The sequence below is a fragment of the Cloeon dipterum genome, chromosome 3 (assembly GCF_949628265.1).
Source record: "Cloeon dipterum chromosome 3, ieCloDipt1.1, whole genome shotgun sequence".
In the NCBI taxonomy this organism is placed as follows: Eukaryota; Metazoa; Arthropoda; class Insecta; order Ephemeroptera; family Baetidae; genus Cloeon; species Cloeon dipterum.
This window is the reverse complement of record NC_088788.1, coordinates 21,840,002-21,859,291: the sequence shown is the minus strand read 5'-3', so window position 1 is coordinate 21,859,291 and position 19,290 is coordinate 21,840,002. Positions and strand designations below refer to the sequence as shown.

At 40.3% G+C, this 19,290-nt stretch overlaps 1 protein-coding gene across 8 annotated transcripts in view; it reads left to right on the top strand.

Annotated features, from left to right (window-relative positions):
- Window positions 1–19,290, top strand: part of LOC135938952 (monocarboxylate transporter 10-like) — a 142,045-nt gene that overhangs the window by 99,878 nt on the left and 22,877 nt on the right. The window contains exons 1-2 of one of the 8 annotated variants that reach the window (XM_065483031.1): window positions 12,821–12,939; window positions 13,503–13,929. The exons of 5 other annotated variants lie outside the window; for them this stretch is intronic. In XM_065483031.1, the coding sequence (XP_065339103.1) occupies window positions 13,539–13,929 (391 nt within the window). In that variant the 5' untranslated portion in view covers window positions 12,821–12,939; window positions 13,503–13,538. Of the gene's footprint in view, window positions 1–12,820; window positions 13,930–19,290 lie in introns of those variants that run through there. 2 more of the 8 variants (XM_065483030.1, XM_065483032.1) reach the window with 2 other exon arrangements.

Sequence of the window (19,290 nt, the reverse complement as noted above, 5' to 3'; positions counted from 1 at the left end):
AGGAAAAACTTTCCATTTATCCGCAACTGAGGCCAGTGTGGGCAAAAAATATCCGTTCCAAAACCCGGCACTTCTTTGACCAAGAGAAGAAAAACGAGTCAGCTCGATTTATGCTCTCGTTCACTGTAATACGTGCCTGCGCGCAGAAGTGCGGCGAGTAAATATTACAATTTTAAATTACCACCAGCAGGGCTAAATCCCACCTCGTGTAAAACTGTACCGCATAAGCTGGCGGCACAAATCCTTCACTCAGTCAATTACTGTGTCTTTTGGTCCGCACGGTAAAAATTCAAACCGCATTTTTACATACTTTCACGTTTTTCTTGTGATGTTGCCTTTAGTTGAAATAAAGGCTACCAAATTCTGAATAAAATAATTTTTCTCGCACGATAGGGAACATTCAAAAAGTAACACGGATTTTCTATAAAATATGGAAGCCACCGATAAATGCATGAGAGTAATAATTTAACTGACCAGAAACTGAAAGCAATGGATATCTATCAGGAGAGGCCAGGGAAAACTGCTATTCAGCTATTCACAGGCCGAGAGTGAGCAGGGCTTCTTGATTTTCATTACGGCGTACGCCTGGATTTTTTAAGTAGCTCTCACATCCATAATTCGGTGGGTTGCACGTTGTAATGAGCAGCAGGCGATCCGATGCGCTGGCCACACGTATACTTCTCGCTGTAAACGCAAATTCGGATGGTTGACAGACGAGGCCACGGAGCGGTTTTCTCTTATCCACCGTCTTGCTGTAACTTTTGCCAGACGCACACAGTTTTGTGTGGGATGCATATCCAAAGTTTCGGATTTCATCCGTTTTTTTAAGTGGTATTGTGTTCCGCGCGACGCGATTTATTATCGTGTTTTTCGTTTTTAAAACGAACACGGCAACGGGTACCGTGGTTTCTTTTGAATGCCTTTTTAAAAGCTAAAGATGCTGCTGGGAACATTGCCACCTAATATGAAATGTATTCTGAGGGGTTTTATTACTTTTTCCTCTCGCAAGTAAAGTGAAGATATGCACTCACTGCGATGAGGTGCTCGTTACGTGATATTATGCTAATGGAGTTATTTTCTCATTATGCGAGAACAAATAATCATGAAAACACTGTTCCCTTTGGTTTCACCCTTCAGTTGAGATAGAAATAACTGCTCGGATCGCATTGTTGATAATGTATGGGAATATCTCCATTCTATTTGTGGTTTTCCTCATTTGCATAATGGACATGAAGTAAATATCATCCTCGTTTGATTTTCAAACGCTTCGAGCACATTGAAATGGTCATATTTCATACGAATATATATCACTCAGATTTTATTCAGATACTCGTGTGGTTTTTTCATTCTCAATCCATATCAATCGATATGCTGCACGGAAAAAGGATGCATCAATAGTCATTTCAATTTTCACATGACTTGAAATGTATAAATTATTAACTCTCCTTTCATTTGATTTAACTTCTCGACAGCAACAGAGAAACAAGCAGGAACTAATTTAGATTAAATTTAAATCTTTGAGGACTAGAAAAATGTATATTCCGTACTCGCTGTAATTCACACTCAAATATGTTTATTTCTAGTCATGAAGAGACCACCAAAAAATCACTCGAAGTGTTAGAGTTCAAAGAAAAGACCATGAATCATTGTTGGCCGGGGCTTAATTGCATCCTGTTTTGTTTGGACAAGCATTCTCCGAGCTGGCCACGCGGCGAGATCTTATATCGAAATGCGCGCGAGGAGTCGAGGTGAGAGGATTTTCGGGCGCCGAATAGAATAACTAAAACACGTGTGTGCTCACTCACTGGATCAGATACAAGCATATAAAAGTGCCAGTCGGTGTCGGTACTTCACCTGGAAACATGATTGATACGATCGCTGCCGAGCAAAATTACACACACGACATAATTCGACAGAATGTCTTCGCCAAATAAATTATGCGCCCGAACGAATTGCCTGTAATTACAGGTCTCTGCACTTTGTGTCTGCGTGTGTATGTGTGCTTAAATATTCAGCGAGCGGGCGAGTGGTCCACGTAAAAGGGCCATCTGTTACTCCGTATGTAACAATTTTTCTCTCCAAAGAGAGTCGACGACGTGCGTGCACCAGAGGCAACCAGCTCACTAACATTTGCCAGTAATTCCCTTATCGTGCCAGCCATTGTTTCGGCGCCATGCATCCCTACCACTCTAATTGGCATATCTCAACCAGATCGGCCTTTTTGTCTGCTGATGTTGTGACAGGCGATCTGAGCTCTTTTTTCTGGTTTGACCGGCCACTATCCTTCTATTTGAAACGGTTAAATAGACATATGGAATATCGGTGACGCTTGATCTCTGTCAGGGAAATTTGCTCACCAGTACGAAAAGCTTGAAACCAGATTAATATCAGTCATCAACAAAATTTAAAACCATTATTTTTTACCAAAATTAGTAAATTTGAAATCAATGAAACCATTAATAAATGTCTCAAATCTTTTCATTACAAAATGACTTAATAAATGGCCTTAAGCGCTGCACGAAATCTCTCTATGCAAGAAGTCTCTGGACTTTTTTTGCAGAAATGGCTTATTGATGCATATTGACAAGGAGGCTGTTTGGCTGCTTTTGAGCACATCTCAAGAGCTTTAGTTTTAAATTTGCTCTCGTTGATTCCACTCGAGTGCGCTATTTTTTCGCGATAATAAAATTACGCTGGCTGCTTGGCATAGATTATTTTTAAGAAACGCTCGTCTTCTGGAAAGCTTTCCGGAGACGTGCAAGCTAGTGTATTTTTAAGCAGCTTAAAACGAGGCTCGATTGTAGACAAGTATTCTGCCAAAATATGAGTCTGCAGAGCTTTTTCAACAGCATCGCACTTGATGAAAATTGAATTTCATTTTTTTAGTGCAACCAGAGAGATAAATTTGCAAACTTGCAAAATTATACTCTCCGCATCCTTCCCTTTCATCCATCACTGGCTGGCCCATAAAATTAAGGATCACAATTTAATTACAGTGTATAGCCAGCTTCAATATTAGGCCCGCTTTTTCAATTCAACACTTCCAGTGTGCAAATTAACAGGTCCAGTGTTTTTTCACACTTTGAATATTTCACATAAACGGCTATCGATTTATTTGTTACTTTGTAAATTTCATGCTTCAACGAAACGTATTTTTATTTATTCATACCTTATCATCCATCTACAGCAACGTTCCAAATAATTATAATATAAATGCCTACTTGTTTGGTAAGAATAATTATCTTTAGTTATCTTTGTGATCTAGCTGTTCATGTTTTATTTACGATCTTTTGAAATTTAAATGTCAGAAGCAATTTCTACCAAAAATATTATCTACAAGTAAAATAGTGGGCAAGCCAAATTTCCTGAGTAAGTGTGTTTAAATCGTCGATGATGTAAACACTCAGGGCTTTAAAAAGCAGTAAGTGCGAAAAGCCAGAGGCAAAGCGAACGGCTGCCGAAAAATTTCACGCAGTGAAATTATTTTCTCATGAAATTCAAGCTATATATTCTCACTTTTTTCATGAGGCCGCGAAAATGGTGCAATAAATTAGTGTTCTCATCTTTTATCTTCGCCCTTGAGATAATCAGCCGCAATCAGTGAAGCGGAACAGGCATAAAGCGAGTTGAAAGCTTGAGGTCGCGCGCCCACGCAATCTGGTGAATTTCGGGATGCCCAGCTAGTCGCTCTTGTCGTCGCGGTTGTTGCCCGCCGCCGCCGCGATTCCTGAATATTAACGACCGTGCTGGCTGAGCTGTGTGCGTCTCAATGGCTGTTTGGCTTTTTGGCAGAGATGGTATTGTACACGCTCGGTGGTGAAAGCTATTTCGCGGCGGCCAAATTCCTCTGCTCCAGTGGAGAACAAGAGACACTTTGCTGAACACGCGGATAGCCGCTGTTTTCCCTACTTACATCTTATTAGCAAGTCGCTTTTCGCACAAACGCATACACACGCGCGCGTGCTCTTTTGCATGCGAAAATTTGTCTCAACAAGACGCTCGAGTTAGGCGCCGGCCTCGAGCTATTTTTGTTTTGAAACTTTCGGCCACACTGGAATTGCTCAATTTCAAAAGAATAACGAGAAGATAAATGTTCAGCTGCTGCATTGTGCCCACTAAAAAAATGAATCAGAGTGGACTCAAAACAATGAAACGAACTTGTTCTGTTATGCGAGTCTCGAAATTCAGATTTTTCGCCAGTGCGGTTCGTTTAAACATTTGTTTGAAGCATTATGCAAACTAACGCTCTTAATGTCATTCCACGACTTTCCGCGCCCATTGCTTGATCTTTGATACCAAGCATGATTCACCTTTTGTTTGAAATGTTGTCTCAGTTAAAAAAAGAACCGTTCACTTATTAATTCCTTGAAACCTTTTAACGTTGAATTCATCGTACTCAGATTTAAAAAAAATATGTATTTATATATTTAGGCTCACTTTGTCTTGAATATTGTATTAATTGAAAGGGCCAGTCTCAACTGGCAGAATTATTTAAATAGCCCCCTTACATTTATAGCTGAAGCGAGAACGATCCAATAAAATTTTTACTGTTCGCAGGCAGTCACTCTAATGTTTAACATTCCAAAATAATCTTGAGAGGGAGACAGATTTCTTGTTTTAATTGCCACAGTGAAGCACGCAACCAATTTTATTTGAAAGAAAGTAATCAGAGTCGTAAAAAACCACTCGTTCATTATCAAGATTGCCTATTAATTCATGTGTTTACTCCTTGAAATATAACCCCGAGAAATCAACGCTGGCAATCAGCAACAGATAATAAAATCGTTTATAGCCAAGTGCGTCGTGCTACTTTCGATCATTAATTGCGCGCGATTTCCTCCAGAAGAATCGGTCTGCCCACACCTTTTTATGTGTTTATTGCGGCCCGCGTAAGACGTATCTGCATACCTGTCTCGATAAATTGTTTACTCTCGGACCACAAGCTTGAGTTACACACCCTTCAGCTTGTCCTCTCTGCACTCCGATCGCAACTTACAACACGGCTATTTTATTAGGGTTGCAAAGAGCACTAAAATGTTGCGCGCACCTTAAGCACCACGCGCGATCACTGTGATTCGCGGCTCTCGTTGCTCCTCTCCAGATGGTTCCTGGACCAGAGCAAAGATGGCTGCAGCGCTCGACTAAAAGTGAGCGTACAAAATTGCTATATACTAGCAACTAAACACTTACTAGCAACTAAACAGTAAGTAAAGCAATGGCATTGAACACACTTTAATAACTATTTTATGTTTTCAAATAGTAAGTTTTCTCTTGAGATTTTTAAATTGTCAAATTTTATCGGTAATTATTTTTAAAAACATAAACACTTTTAAAACAAAATTAATATTTTTCTAGTTTATGCTGTCATTTTTGTTTATCATTCATCTTTTTTAGTCTGACAGGTAAAAATTTAAAATGATAGTTATGCTTATTGAACTTTTTCATGAAATTGTTCCATTACTCAAATCTCTCTACTCAATTTAAGCAGCTTGAAAGTATTCAATATAGCGAATAATAGCAAAAATATTGATTGGAAATATTTGGGAAAAAGACAAATTTATCGTGATAATACACGCACTTAGATGTTTGTTTACTCTCACAACTAGCCATACATACATTAGTTGATCACATTCAAAGTCACAATTAAAAGCACGTGAGAAAGTGCGACACTTAAGACAAACAAGTTGTCCGCATAGGATGACAAAATTCGAAGTAGCCCCACTTCAAATATATAAGTAACCACAAAGAACTCTAAACCCGTTGTTTTTCTTCCTTTTACTTTTTTTGCCCTAGTTTTATTCTTGAGAAACTTGAAAAACTGGAGAAAAAGTTCGCAAGCCCTAACGTTTTCTGCTGTATGAAAAGGTAAACTTTGAATGTTTGAAAGCAACACCGTTATGCAGCATGCTTTACGTTAGACTCGAGCGGGTTGCATAAGAACGGTAGGAACGATTTATTTAAATAGGAATTCCCGTGCAAAAAATGCTATAAGGATATATCTTGCACAAATTCTCTGAGTCATCCAATCATAAATTCGGTTCAATGAACGCTGCTTCAAGATCTGGTCTTTCATTTTACTAAATTAATGTCTTTAATGACTAATTAATCGTATGAAGAAAATTTAGATTAATCATCTTCTCTTGCAGCGTACGGCATTTCCACCGAGATTTACTATTTTAACTGCCGCGCTCGCCCATACCTTGATTGAAAAGTATGGCATTAATTAAATTATGCGATGTGAGGCCCTTCAATGTTAGCAATCAGCGGCGAAAAGTTGGCCGTCGATGGAAAAAGTAAAGGCATCCCTCGGCTCTCCGCCTTCTGATAATCATCAGCGGCTCCTCTTTCCAGAAGAGGCAGAGAATTATTTATTGGGCTGGATAAGACCACGCGCTGAATCGAGAAGAACTTTTACCCCGACAAATTGAATCAGTGGCTTCGGTTTTTGCTTTTTTCCCATAGTGCAACCACCACTATTGCAAAAAGGGGCACACAAGCCAATCAGTCACATACAAAATGACTACCGTAGTTGCGGTTTCCCAACAGCAATATTTTTAACTTCAAATATAGGAAGATGGTTGACGAACAAAACTGATTTTCCACCTCCAAATTAAAGGAAATTTTGTACTGCAAACTATAAAAATTATTAATACACAAAGTAAACCATCAGTTTAAATTTTGAAAATTTACTATATAAAAATAAAATTCACCAATTGCGAAAGCCCTTGGTGTCCGAATACACCAATAGCAGCTTTGGCACCACCACTTAATTTCGATTTTAATTCACTGCTTCCACTGTGATTTCAGACTCAATCCTGCTACTGAGCATTTAGCCCTGAAAATGATTTATTTTGATGAGCTGGAACCAAAATCAGTCCAATCGCCGTAAAAACATGGGAAAAGTTTTTAGTTAAGATATTGTTTTTCAGGATTCTATGGTGATTGAATTAACTGATTTTGGTTTTAAGCATATCAAAACAAAACATTTTAAGTAAATAATGCACTGTGGCAGGATCGTGTCTTTAATCGCACCGGAAGTGCCTTAAAATTAAAATTAACCACTAGCACCTTCTATATTGGCAGCTTCAAACACTAAGGACTTCCTCAACTGCTGAATTAGCGAAATACAAAATGAGAAGTATTCATGCCAAGCAAATTTCATTTAAAATAATTGAGTGAGGAAATTGAAACTGAATTTTGAATTTAAAATATCTGAACCTCCTTTAAGTACTTTACTGTTGCCTTCTTTTCATGCCTTCGTCACGAAGGGAAAAAACATGTCGGCATATGATCTGGAAAAAATTGTTTCCAGACTTGAGGCAAAGAAACTCACTCATTGGATACTGGATTAAACACTACGGAAGAGAAGCTTGTTGAGATGAGATTCGGCCAGATGATAAATACGATTTTGTTTCCCATTTATTTTGATTTACGACGTTCGCCCTTTGCCTTCTTGGTGCATTTCACCCCATTTATCGTGTGTTTCTTTGTCAAAAGTTACCCGTAATGTAACCAGTAGCAGCTCTATCTGGCGTGGGTGTTCTAAGAACACCGACAATTATGTGTGCCGCCCAGTTCGCAGATTCAGACGGTGTGGGCGGACACGCGTTCGGCGCTTCCGTCCCCCACTTTCTGTACTTCCTCGTATTGTTATCTTGATGAAAGGAAAGCGGCTATAGGAAAGTGAAACTGAAAGCGTTTCCGTCGCGAACTACAACCCGCTTTGTTTTACTAGGAATAAAAGCACAATCACAAGAAATCCATTTTAGAATACTCTTCCACACTGCAGCGAAAGCTATAAAAAGTCCTATGTAGAACGAAAAAGGAGTTCAATCCAAGCGTGAAGGCAGCGTGAAGGGAGGAAAGTAGGCCGGGAATAGAGAATTTTGCAGAATACGTTTCTCCCCAGAGGCGAGACAATTTGGAAGGAAATGAGGTGAACAGCAGACGCACTTGGCTGCGAATATGGGACAATCGGTTGGAAACCATGGCTAATTTGAAATTTATTCCACGGTTTCCATTTTCTTTGTGCACAAACAGATCGGTTCTCCTCTCTCCAGAAAGTGAGGTTGCGGCGTGGAATAAAAAATAAAAACCGTCATTTTTAGAGAGCAACCTTGGAAATGAATACTCACTTGAGAAAATTGTCAGTCTCACAGCAAGAAGCTCTTACACGAGAGTCACATCATCTCATCCATGGTAGCAAAATAGCAGCTCATTATGGGAAATGATACATCTCTCCAGCACACTGCAATTCCAACTGAATGGAAACCTTGTTAAAAATTCCATTTAGCTCGCAGCCAGGTAGCAATCATGCTTTGCGTGCATCTGATCTATATGCACGAGACGAAATAGAAGCAGGTTTGCTTTGCACATTTCCATCCACTCCAAATGCCGCAACTGGTGCGGGGTTTATTCGTCAAAGTCGTTCTTTTTCACGCTCGCGTGCTCAAGATGGCTCTTGTTTGTTTGCTCGTTCAGTAGAATGTGTAAAATAAGCAGAATTTTTAAAACTGCAGTTTGGTCTTTGTTGGTGTATGAATTGATCTGCGAGATTTGTGAGCGGAAAAACGCCGGATCGCCTTTGTATCTCTTTCTACGAGCTGGGTTATAAATTGGCAAAGTTAGTTTCCTGCAAGCTTGAGATTGAGACTTGCGGGTGGAAGTGAATCGAAACCAGCAGTCTGGGATATTTATGTTTATTTTCAAGGCTTGCCGAGAAATTAGTCAGGAAGTTAGTGGCAAGAGTGAAATGCACATTGTCAAGAACAGAGAAAGTGAAGAAACTACGCTGGTTGGAAAACTTTTGTCCCTATTGTGACACTTTCAATTCTAAGTTTCTTATCGGATAAAGAGAATTATTGAAACTAAACAAGAATAATCCTGCCACATTCTATGGAGTGTGAGTGCATAATTAATGAAACATAAAATTAACATTTAGTTGTACTACGAGGACAGAGTTCCAATGAATCCTCGACTTAGAGGCTGTCAAAGAGAGCCATTAATTTTCATTAGGATCTAATCAACCCCTTCACGTTAGACGTCATTTGCGTGTTAAAGTTCGTCTTCTAACTAGGCTAATCCAGCACGTTCGCAGCGAAGAGTGCACTCATCAGAATTGATCCGGGCAAAGAAGAAAGTGAAGGGACCAAATCTACCGCCGCCCCTGTCGTTATGATACGGGCAGGGCGTTCTTTCTGCTCATCCAGTCATCCCAGCACTGTGTCTCAGTGGCAACAAACAAGACCTGATGAATGATGGATGTTTTGCAAGACCCCATAGGTTCGGGAAGCTGTCATCACCACAGAGTTTGCAAACGATGCCGTCGCTCAAAATATATTCATTTGGTATTTAAATATTTATGTGTGTGCATAGTACATTGGACAGGCAAAGCAGTCAATTTAGAAAGGGGAAATGTCGGACACACGCTGAAATTGAAATAGACAGTAGTCATTTTGATTTTTTTATATGGTTTTTATATTAAAATTGAAGAATCTGTCGTGAGCATTTAAAATTAAATTAAAACTTGTTTATTTTGCAAGAAATTTGTGTACTTACATACGACAAACACCATCGCAAAATCAATTGTTGCGTGTGCGCCATGAATTTAAAAAAATCCTAACAATGATATAAATTTTAAATATCACAATATTTGTTGTGATTTAAATATAATTGTTGTCTAAGAACTTAAGCATCGCTGCCAAAGGAAAGACGTGTTTGAGAATCTAGAAGAATTCTAATGGAGAACGTACTTGAGAAGATGAAGAACGTTATGGACGCCAAGACAAACTTCCAGGAAATCAAGGAGACGGTGAAAAAGTTGCAAGTATCGAAGACTCAAGAGGTTGAAGATGCTGCAAAGAAAATTAGAAAAATCAGTATTCATCTGAACGCCATGTATGACCTGGAGAAAAACCTGGACATCACTCTTGAAAATGTGATTGCTGCAGAAAAGCGCATTGCTGAACAGATTGAATGCCTGTCCAAAGTCTGCGACGTGACCTTCGAAGAAAGCGATCAAATTTTGAAAAACATTTCTATGTAAATCTTTTTGTGACACAGAGTAATTACAAAAATATAGTTGTTATAGAATTGGTATTTAAATTTGGAAATTTTCGTAGCCCCTTAAAGCAAATCTGCTTCTAGATTTGGATGAAACAAAGAACCATGAGTTTCTTAGTTTGTTTTCACGACGACGGCCCCCATTTTGAACATGTTGACAGCGAATAGGGAGTGCACCCAGCTAATCCACGTGATTGATTGATCTGGAGTGCCAGCGACACCTCAAAATAGTGGGGAAGAGGGAAAGAGCATCAGAATGATGATCTAGCAGTCAGACAGGATCTGTCGGTTGGCCCGCGATGTCTCGATTCCAAGCAGAGAGCATGCCAGCAAGCAAAACACTTGGTTTTCCACGCAAAAATGCTGTTCACATCGGTCTTTCTAGATTTTGGTGTAATCTGATACTGGGCCTTCTCCTCGCCGCGCGTTTACTTGCTGTGGACTTTTCCCCACAGCCACACAGTTCCTTTTAAGGTGTGCGATTATAAAAAATAATGGCGGATAATGTTTCTCTCTCTCTCTCTCTCTCTCTCTCTCTCTCTCTCTCTCTCTCTCTCTCTCTCTCTCTCTCTCTCTCTCTATCTCTATCCACGGGCAACAGAAGAACCGCTCCAGAGTGTTTTTCCCAATGGCAATTTGCTAAATTGAAAGCGTCTCCCTCAAATGAGCTCTTTTTTGACACTCGAGTGAATAATGACAAAAAGCTTCATTACTGCACCCAGTGGAAACGGAATTGTGTTGTTTGTATCTTTGATCAAATCTTTTCTGCAAGTGCATGCTTAACGTTGCAACGCACAAAATTAAAATTTTCATTTTATGCAGTTGCAGTCACTGCTAACATGTGTAGTAATCGCAGTAATAAATATTTTTTGCGGCTTTTTCTGCTGAAAAATGCAATTTATTTTCTGCTTGCTGACCAGCTTGATTGAATGCTGGAGCTTTATTGTTCTATTCTCGTCAAATGTTCTGCCAGTCTCGGAATACAATGGTCTGATTGCACTTGCATGAGTTGCCTACCTTTGAACAATGCGACCATGAAAGAGACGGATGCAGCCAAGTTCCTTGCAAATAAAGGAAGTAGGCAATACGCAGGCCGCATCTGAGCGAGGCGTTGCATACTTTACACACAATGCAGCGCAGGCAGACGTCGTCAGTCGGAAGCACCATCAAGTCGTGGAATAGCGACGAGGTGCGGTTTTTCATTATGCTGCAGTCGTGCGGCGCGCATTCTTCGCGCTCATAAAAGCACCGCCTTGCACACACATTCGAACGAAACTAACGACGCCGCGAGATCAATTTTACGCCACGGAAGTCACAGTATATGTATTTTATTGCGCTGCGCCTCTGCACTTCTTGCGTCGTTGCAGCGACGTGTGGGTGCTGAAGCTGCTGCTTCCATAGTTGAAATACACCCGCGGCGTGTCTCGCAGCATCAATAATAACGTCGTCTAGCCACAGATCCATTAGACGTCGCACGGCTAGTCATGGTTGTAAATTGTACGTAAATATCATCCATGGATAATCGATGCAGTTGCGGTAAATGCGATAGAATTGAGATTTGTTGCATTTGTCTGATGCACTTGATTCACGACTGACTGTTGTTGTTTTCGCAACCTCTCTTGAAACAAAAGGTCTATAATTCAATATTCCAGTGAATTTTTTTAACGCTTTTATATATATTCACCCTTACAGCCAAACCTCTGCTGGAATATGTATGTAAAATTGGCATTAATAAGTCATCGATTTTTTTAAGTAAATTAAACGTAAAAATGAATGACTTTTTTATTGGATTCCTACAGGGTAGAAGGTTTTCTGTTCAATTCCCTCAATTAGCATGATTAAATTTAAAAGGATAATGTTACAAGGTAAATAGCGAAAATCAATACATGCAAATATAAAAACGTCAATTTCAGATTGCAACCGGCTGCAACCATAGAAACGAATTCTCATTTGATCAAATTACGGTGCCGTGCTACGTGTGGAAAGCTTGTTAGTGCCAGAGCTCGCTGTCCTATTTGTAGATTCAAATAATTAGATAGAAACACGTGACAGCCGCTATGTGGAAATCTGTTTGAATTTTCCTGCAAATTATGGACTTTGTAGCTTTTGTTAGCACTTGGAGCATCAAATTAAAAATAATTGCTTTTCAATCCTGCATGACCTACTCTTTGAAACACTCATTTAAATTGACAGAAAAGATCAATGTTTAAAGTTTTTGAATGTAATTTTACTTTATTAAAAACGTTTACCACAGACAATTTGAGGAAATTTCATTGAAGGAATATATTAACATAATATAATTAAACTATATCAATATTTGGGAAACTGCGACCAAAACTGATTTCCTTTGAGTGCTGTGATGATACATATGACTTGCAATAAATTATGATTGTTGATCAAATAGAGTCCACGGAGTGTCTCGCAGATCGATCACTTTTTGCTCGAACGAAATCAATCAAGCCGAACAATTTTCCAACGCATGTATCCGCGCGGCAGAGAGAAATCAGAGCACAAAGGCGATCGCCCAGCAAATTCGGTGGCCCGACTTTTTCGGCTCAGCAGGGGGCCGACGAGTACCTTGATGGGCAAATTCGACACGCCTGCCGGACAATGCAAACAGTCGAAAGACAGAGCAAAAAGTCGGATGGTGATAAAGGCCGGCGAGGACGGCAGCGCGCTCGCTCGCTCGCTCTCCACGCCTCCCTCTCTTATCTGAGCGAGCGCCGGCCGGCGAGTCGACCACCACGCAGACACCGATCGGTGTGCACTTCGAGTCAGTCTCAGTTGCTCCGCGACTCGAGTCGGGCCTCCGTTTTTCCGTGATGCCGCGCCGTGCCCGCGAACTGACCACCGGGCCTCCGTCCTTTCCCTAAAGCTGTAAATATTCGCAAAATTACTCTGATCAATCTCATGGTTTACTTGTGTTTCCCTTTTTTTAAGGATAATATCTAGACAGAGTTGGATTAATTCTTAAGCTCAAATTGTTATTGTTTAGATTTGTCTATTTCCTTAGTGGCATTTGATAAATAAATCACGCTAAACCATATAAAATACAGATTTTAATAATTATGCAATTATAAAATAACAATTTAAAGCACAATACGAAATTGATTTCAACTGATTTTTAATACCTGCAAACAAAGGCTCTTTTTTGGCCAGTCGTATTGATTTTACGTTTGCTCCAAGTAAGCATAGTTTCCGATCCATTATGTTGAACAAATATTTAGAGATGCTCCTATTTATTTAAAAATAAATAGATATCGCAATAAGCCAGGAAGAAGCTTTCTCTTCCTCAAATATTCGCCTTCAAATCAGTAAATCTTTCCCATTTAGAAATGTATAAACACATAGTCCATCCAAACAAACGCGTAAACCGTTGACAGCTCGAGTAACAAAACGAAAACCCCCCTCTATTTATAAAATCTTGACTGCAAATACAGCCCCTCGACCCCCGAAAAGCCAGCCAGCCAGCCAGCATGAACTCTGGCGAGCACGACGACGAGCTTTCCCGCTCGTTGGAAGAGTACTCGGCGCGCCGGCCCCTTTCGCGGTCCGACTCGGTGGTCAGTTGGCCCAACAAGGACTCGGGGGTGGCCAGCGAGGTGCCCAGCGAGCCGAGCAGTCAGCACCACCACCACGTGGTGGGGCAGACGGTGGTGCCGTGCTTCGTGCCGGCACCGTTTGTCCTCGAGCCCAAGGAGGCCACCATCTCGCAACACTACTACCCTGAGGGAGGCTGGGGGTGGCTCGTCGTGATTGTGGGCGTGATGGTGCAGATGCTGTCACACGGTCTCCACCTCGCCTGCGGGGTCATCGCCCTCGAGATCAGCAGACGCTTCAAACCACCCCCAGATGTGATTGACACAGGTGCGTAATGAGCTGTCTGCAATCCGGGAAAAATCACAAATCGATATTAGCTACAGCTTGCTTTTTCATAATTAATACAAAGCTGCTCAGTTCTAGTTGTCTTCGCATCTCGATGAATTTCTTTAATTTATTATTTTAAATAGTGTTTGAGTAGGGTGAATGCAGTAAATTACTGGTGGGTCAAAATTGCTATATTTTTTCCAATGAAAGTAAAGCTTGTACTATGTCATCCGAAATTTATGAAATGCACTTACAAAGAAACGTTAAAATTGCGGAAAATGGTCGTGTACCATTTAATGCAGGCAGTAAAAGATGGACAAACTCACGCAAAAATCCGCAAGAGCTGTTCCAATTTTGGTAAGAAGCAATTTCAAGCAGTGGCATTAAGGATTTTTCGCTGTAAGTTTCGTCGTCGAGAAAATGACCCGCGCATGGCGCGCTCACTTGAGGAATAATGGAAGAAAAATTGCCACAGTTGCAGAGTGAGAGAGAGAGAGAGAGCGTGCCATAGGGCAAGCGTAAGACGACTTTTCCCTCCCGACGCAATCAGCGCAAATTTAATGGCGAGCGAGTTGGCGTATTGCAATAATTCATTTGGACCAGCTCCAGATTGACTGGTCTTTAAACTGCCATCAGGAAAACAAGCGGAGTCCCGTTCCCTTTGAAATTTAATATCCGCAGCGTAAAATGGAACGCAAGGATGCTCTAAGCCTGTGAAAATTTTTATTTGCCTCTAAACTTTTTACCTCGAGAGAGCTGCGAAAAATGTTTCGAGTTTGTGGGTTTCCAGAAGAACTGGTTGCCGCGCAGCAGTTTATCATGAAAATTGTTTAATAGTTAGTGAGCGCAGCACAGGTGTATGAAATTGAATTGCAGCGCCCGAGTCTGCATGCAAGCTTTCAATCAATACGCTATTGAGCTGTATACTTGTGAGATGAATGGACTAATAATGGAGAACTATACTGCATGCATTATATTTCCGAGAGTTCCTTAATACAATCAAAAAACTTTGCGAATACATATTAGTATCAAACTTGGAAACCAATTAACCAACAAATAAAAATACAGTATTCTTCTTCGATTCGAAGCATTTTTTATTTTTCGACTAGTTGTAATGTCAACAAAATTGCTCTAATTCATGAGGCCACCTTAGCTTGGCTCTCAAAAACAGTGCCGAAATTCGTCGATAGTTAAAACTAACTCAAATATGTCTATTTATTGAAGAAAATAAACCAACCTAATCATGAGTTTTTATTTGCTGTCAAAGATTTGATTTATTTTTTAATATTTTTGACATGTTTGCAAAAGTTTGGACAGCACAGGTGATATTCAAAGAAAAATCCCAATTGCTTTAAGAAAAGACGATAGTTCAACGTCCTCTGAAAAATATATAATCTATTTATTTCCAATAGTTGAACTGAGTGTAACGTTAAATTAAATTGTTATTAATTTTCCCCTATTTCGCTTTTTATGGAGAGCTTAGAATATGACTTGAGTTTTGAGTATTTAAACACAGCTGCTTACAGAAATGTAAATTGACTCATCTATTTGGAATCGAGTTGTCTGTATTACACTGCTGATATTAAACGCATTATCTAAATTACCAATAAATGATGTTGCTTTAAACTGTCAATGAGGTGTGAAAATTGGCGCGAACTCGTCGCTCGAGATTTGTCACCGCGCCCTACTGGCGCTCGTTCTCGCACGCCGTCAAGATGCATTTACACGTGTTACTCTTGAAATATCTAGAGTAGTCATAACCTTTTAGAATTTCTTCCGGTGCTCCTCACGGGTCGTCGCCTATAAATATTCGGGAATCGGTATTAAAGCTTTTAAAATGCTCCGCCGAAGCGTATTTTTAGAATCGCGGGCGCGTTAATTCGTGCGAGCGCCGAAGGGAGTGCGAGTGGCGGGCGAAAGTGATTAATTCGCGTCCAGCTCCGAGTAACAATTTTAAAATTAAAAATGGCCGGTTGGTCTGCGATAGCGGCGCGTGCAATTAATCCGATGAGCCGGTTAACTGCTTCGAAACACAAACAGCTGGAAGGGTGTCTGATGGGAAACACGTGTCATAAATTCAAAGGAGCCGCCGCCAAAGGAACTAATTAATCGGCCCGATGAGGTACAGATTCATTGCCACCTAATTGTCAATTTCGCTCAGATAATATATTCGCCGCCAGCGCCTTAGATATAACATATTGGGCCGTGCGCATGGTTAAGTCCACAAATAAAATTTCAGACGTAAAACATATTTTTAAAGAGTTGATATACAGTGCAAAATAGGCAAATGTATCATGCAAAGTTTTCTCATGTTGATTCGTTGTTAAGATAGAAAATTTTAAATTAACGTACGTTTTTATATTTTAGATTTTACAATGGCTTCTTGCATGTGTTAAAAATTAGGATTAGTCGTATTAGTCGATTTTCTCGTTATTTGAATACGATTTTAAGTAGAACAAATATATGTTTTTTACAACACAATTATTTTTATAACCTCTGCTTAGCTCTTTTCCGTGGGCTATTAGCTCACCGGGTCCCAATATAGCCTAGCGGATAACATGGAACAAGTGGCCTCAGAAGAGCTTGGGCCCAATATGGCCATCTTTTCGCCTCCCCGCACCGAGGTCTTTTAATTGAAACGCCAGACATTTGTCCCTAAAGCCGCTGGAAAGGTGCGTAAACCAGCAAGTGGCGAGCCGGCGCCGGTGCACCTCCCAGCCCGTTGAGCTATTTGAGCATTTCGAGTCACTTAACTAACCACCTTTTGCCATCTCTGACATTGGGCAGCCAGTATTAGATTAAATGCTCAAATACATATCTCCCATGGCTTTAACATTCCTTTCAGCATTGCATAATAGTCTACAATTCTAACTGAGTGCGATATAATTAATAACGCACAACCTATGTCAATATAAATAGCGTCATGATGTGTACATGTTTCTAAAAAAAATTAATTAATAACATAAAATAACGCATGATATGAAAATATTCTGCTGCTTAAGGGACAAGGCGACTCCTGACGAGTAATGTGTGTGTGTTTTATGGACCGACTGTGAAGTGAAAAATCTTGTCATATTTTTGCTATTTAATGCGGCCCCCAACATGACTTTGTAGTTTTATGCGTGAGCCTCTCTGACGTGTGGATATTAAAATTTTTATTGTTTTAAAAAAATGGGAGACGTCTGCTACATTTTCAGACACGCGGCTCGCTTTTATACATGTTCGCGCACACACCCCTCGAGACGCGAAATTTACGACTGTAGCTCGTCGGGGAGGAGCCGCACATTCGGGTTTGGCCGCGTCCAATTTGCATGTTCTGGCCCTGCCGAACATTATTTGCAAGCTTGCCTCTTTTCGCATGCCGATGGAAATTGTAGCAATATGCCGCCAAAGCCAAGTATGAAGAGTCTATATTTGCACAAGAGAGATGCGAGCGCTGTCTCTTCCTGGTTCCAATGGATTTATACAACAAAAGGACGTGTGTGATTTTTATGCATTTCAGAATGCAGGCACAGCTCACGTTTCATGCTTCAGGGTCTGATAGAAAATTTCGACAGCAAAATTGGTGTCTTTATACTTGGTATTTATTTCTTGTCATGTTGCCGCATAGGAAGACGGCAATTTGGTTAATTAAAATATGTTTCGAATATTTAAATTAATTTTCATCCTCACAAAAAAATTTGACACAATTTTCAACGTTGCAGTTTTTTTTAATAATGTTTTCTCAATAAAATTCAAAGTTTTTCCAGTAAAGTGCCAAAGTTAACACTTTTCATAGCAAGCAGTACAACTCAACGTTGGGTGAAATTCCTCTCACACTTGGTGGTCACTAAGAAGGCTGGCAAGAATAATGATGTGCGCCCGCGTTGACTTTTATGGTTTTTAAAAGCACAACTATTTTCCACACTTTCTCGCCTGAGATTGGAGCCACAGGGAAATTTGATACTGCGGCTCTTTCGTGGCCCATCTCTTTCCTTTTCTCTCTCTTGGCGTCGTGCGCTGATGTTCCTTATTTTACCAGAAAAAGTTGTAAAAGCAGAGGGGGATTCCACATAAAACGAAGAGATGAAGTATTGCTCACAGCCCGCCGCTATCTGCCATTGCGTAAATTCTAAAACGCGCCCAAGCAAAGAGTTTTGACATGTTTTTGTGTGTTTGAATCAGGGTGGCGCATCTCGTGACTTATTGAAATCTTATTCATGTCCTTATCTTTTCTATAACTATCAAAAGTTGTTTGGAAAGGAGCGTAATACCATTGCAATTTTACTGCCTAAAATGGAGAATATGGAGAAGACGAGTCCATATTGAGCTGATTTTGTTTTCCATTTCAGCAGACATTCGCCCTTTCAGCACGGCACGAGTTGCGAATAGTACTTTTTTGCGTGATGGGGCGAAAAAGTTGACAAACGCTCTTCTGATGTGAAATTCTTGGCACTGCTCGCGATAAAATTTATCCTGCGCATGAAAATAGCGCTGGTGAAATATTGGTTGTAGTGCCGAATTAACTCTCACTCACTTAGTCCAACATGATTGTTCAACGCTGCCTCTGCTCTCCAATGTCTTTTCTCCGTAATGTGTTGTCAGAATCAGAGGCAAGAAAAATTGCCCTGAAATTTGTCCTTTAAAATTTATTGCTGCGGGGATTTTACTATCCTCTGTTCAAAGCTGTTCGTGAGTTTCTCGATTCCGATTTGAAATGTTTAAATGGATAATATTTTAGATTAGACTGCTAAATAAGTATTCCATCGCGTTATATGTGCTCTCGTGACTCGTCGGCTTTTGTTTTCATTTCGATCCATCGCAACTTCGTTCAAGAACTTTACGACTTTCACCCTATCCGCACAACAAAAGGTATGCCAATCTCACCTTCAAGGCAGAGATTTACGAGAGTAAAATGCATCCCCAACCGCACGATCCATCCATTCTTGCCGCAAGGACAAAAATGCACTCCGCCTTTCTTTAGATAATAATAAAATCCGCTTGAGAGGCTTAATTTGATGCAACCATACCCCACAGCAGCAATTTCTAAAATTGCACGCGGTGGCTGTCAGCGTGGAAAAAAAATAAAATGAGAATAAAAGCAAGCCGTGCTTGGGATGAGACTTGGTAGAGGCGAACAGATAGCAGGAACGCGTCAATGTGTTGCATATCTGCCTGACGACAAACCACACAGACGTGACTTTCTTGGGGTTGCACACTTGGCATAAACTGGGCAAGCAGCATTGCAACAATTGTGGTACAGAGGAGAACGTGCTGGATTCTTCATCTTTAGCAAGCAGACGTTGTAAAATGGAATAGACCCCTTTTAGTTCGTAGAATTTGCAATTAACTTGAGAAATAAAGTAGAAATTAGTACTGGTC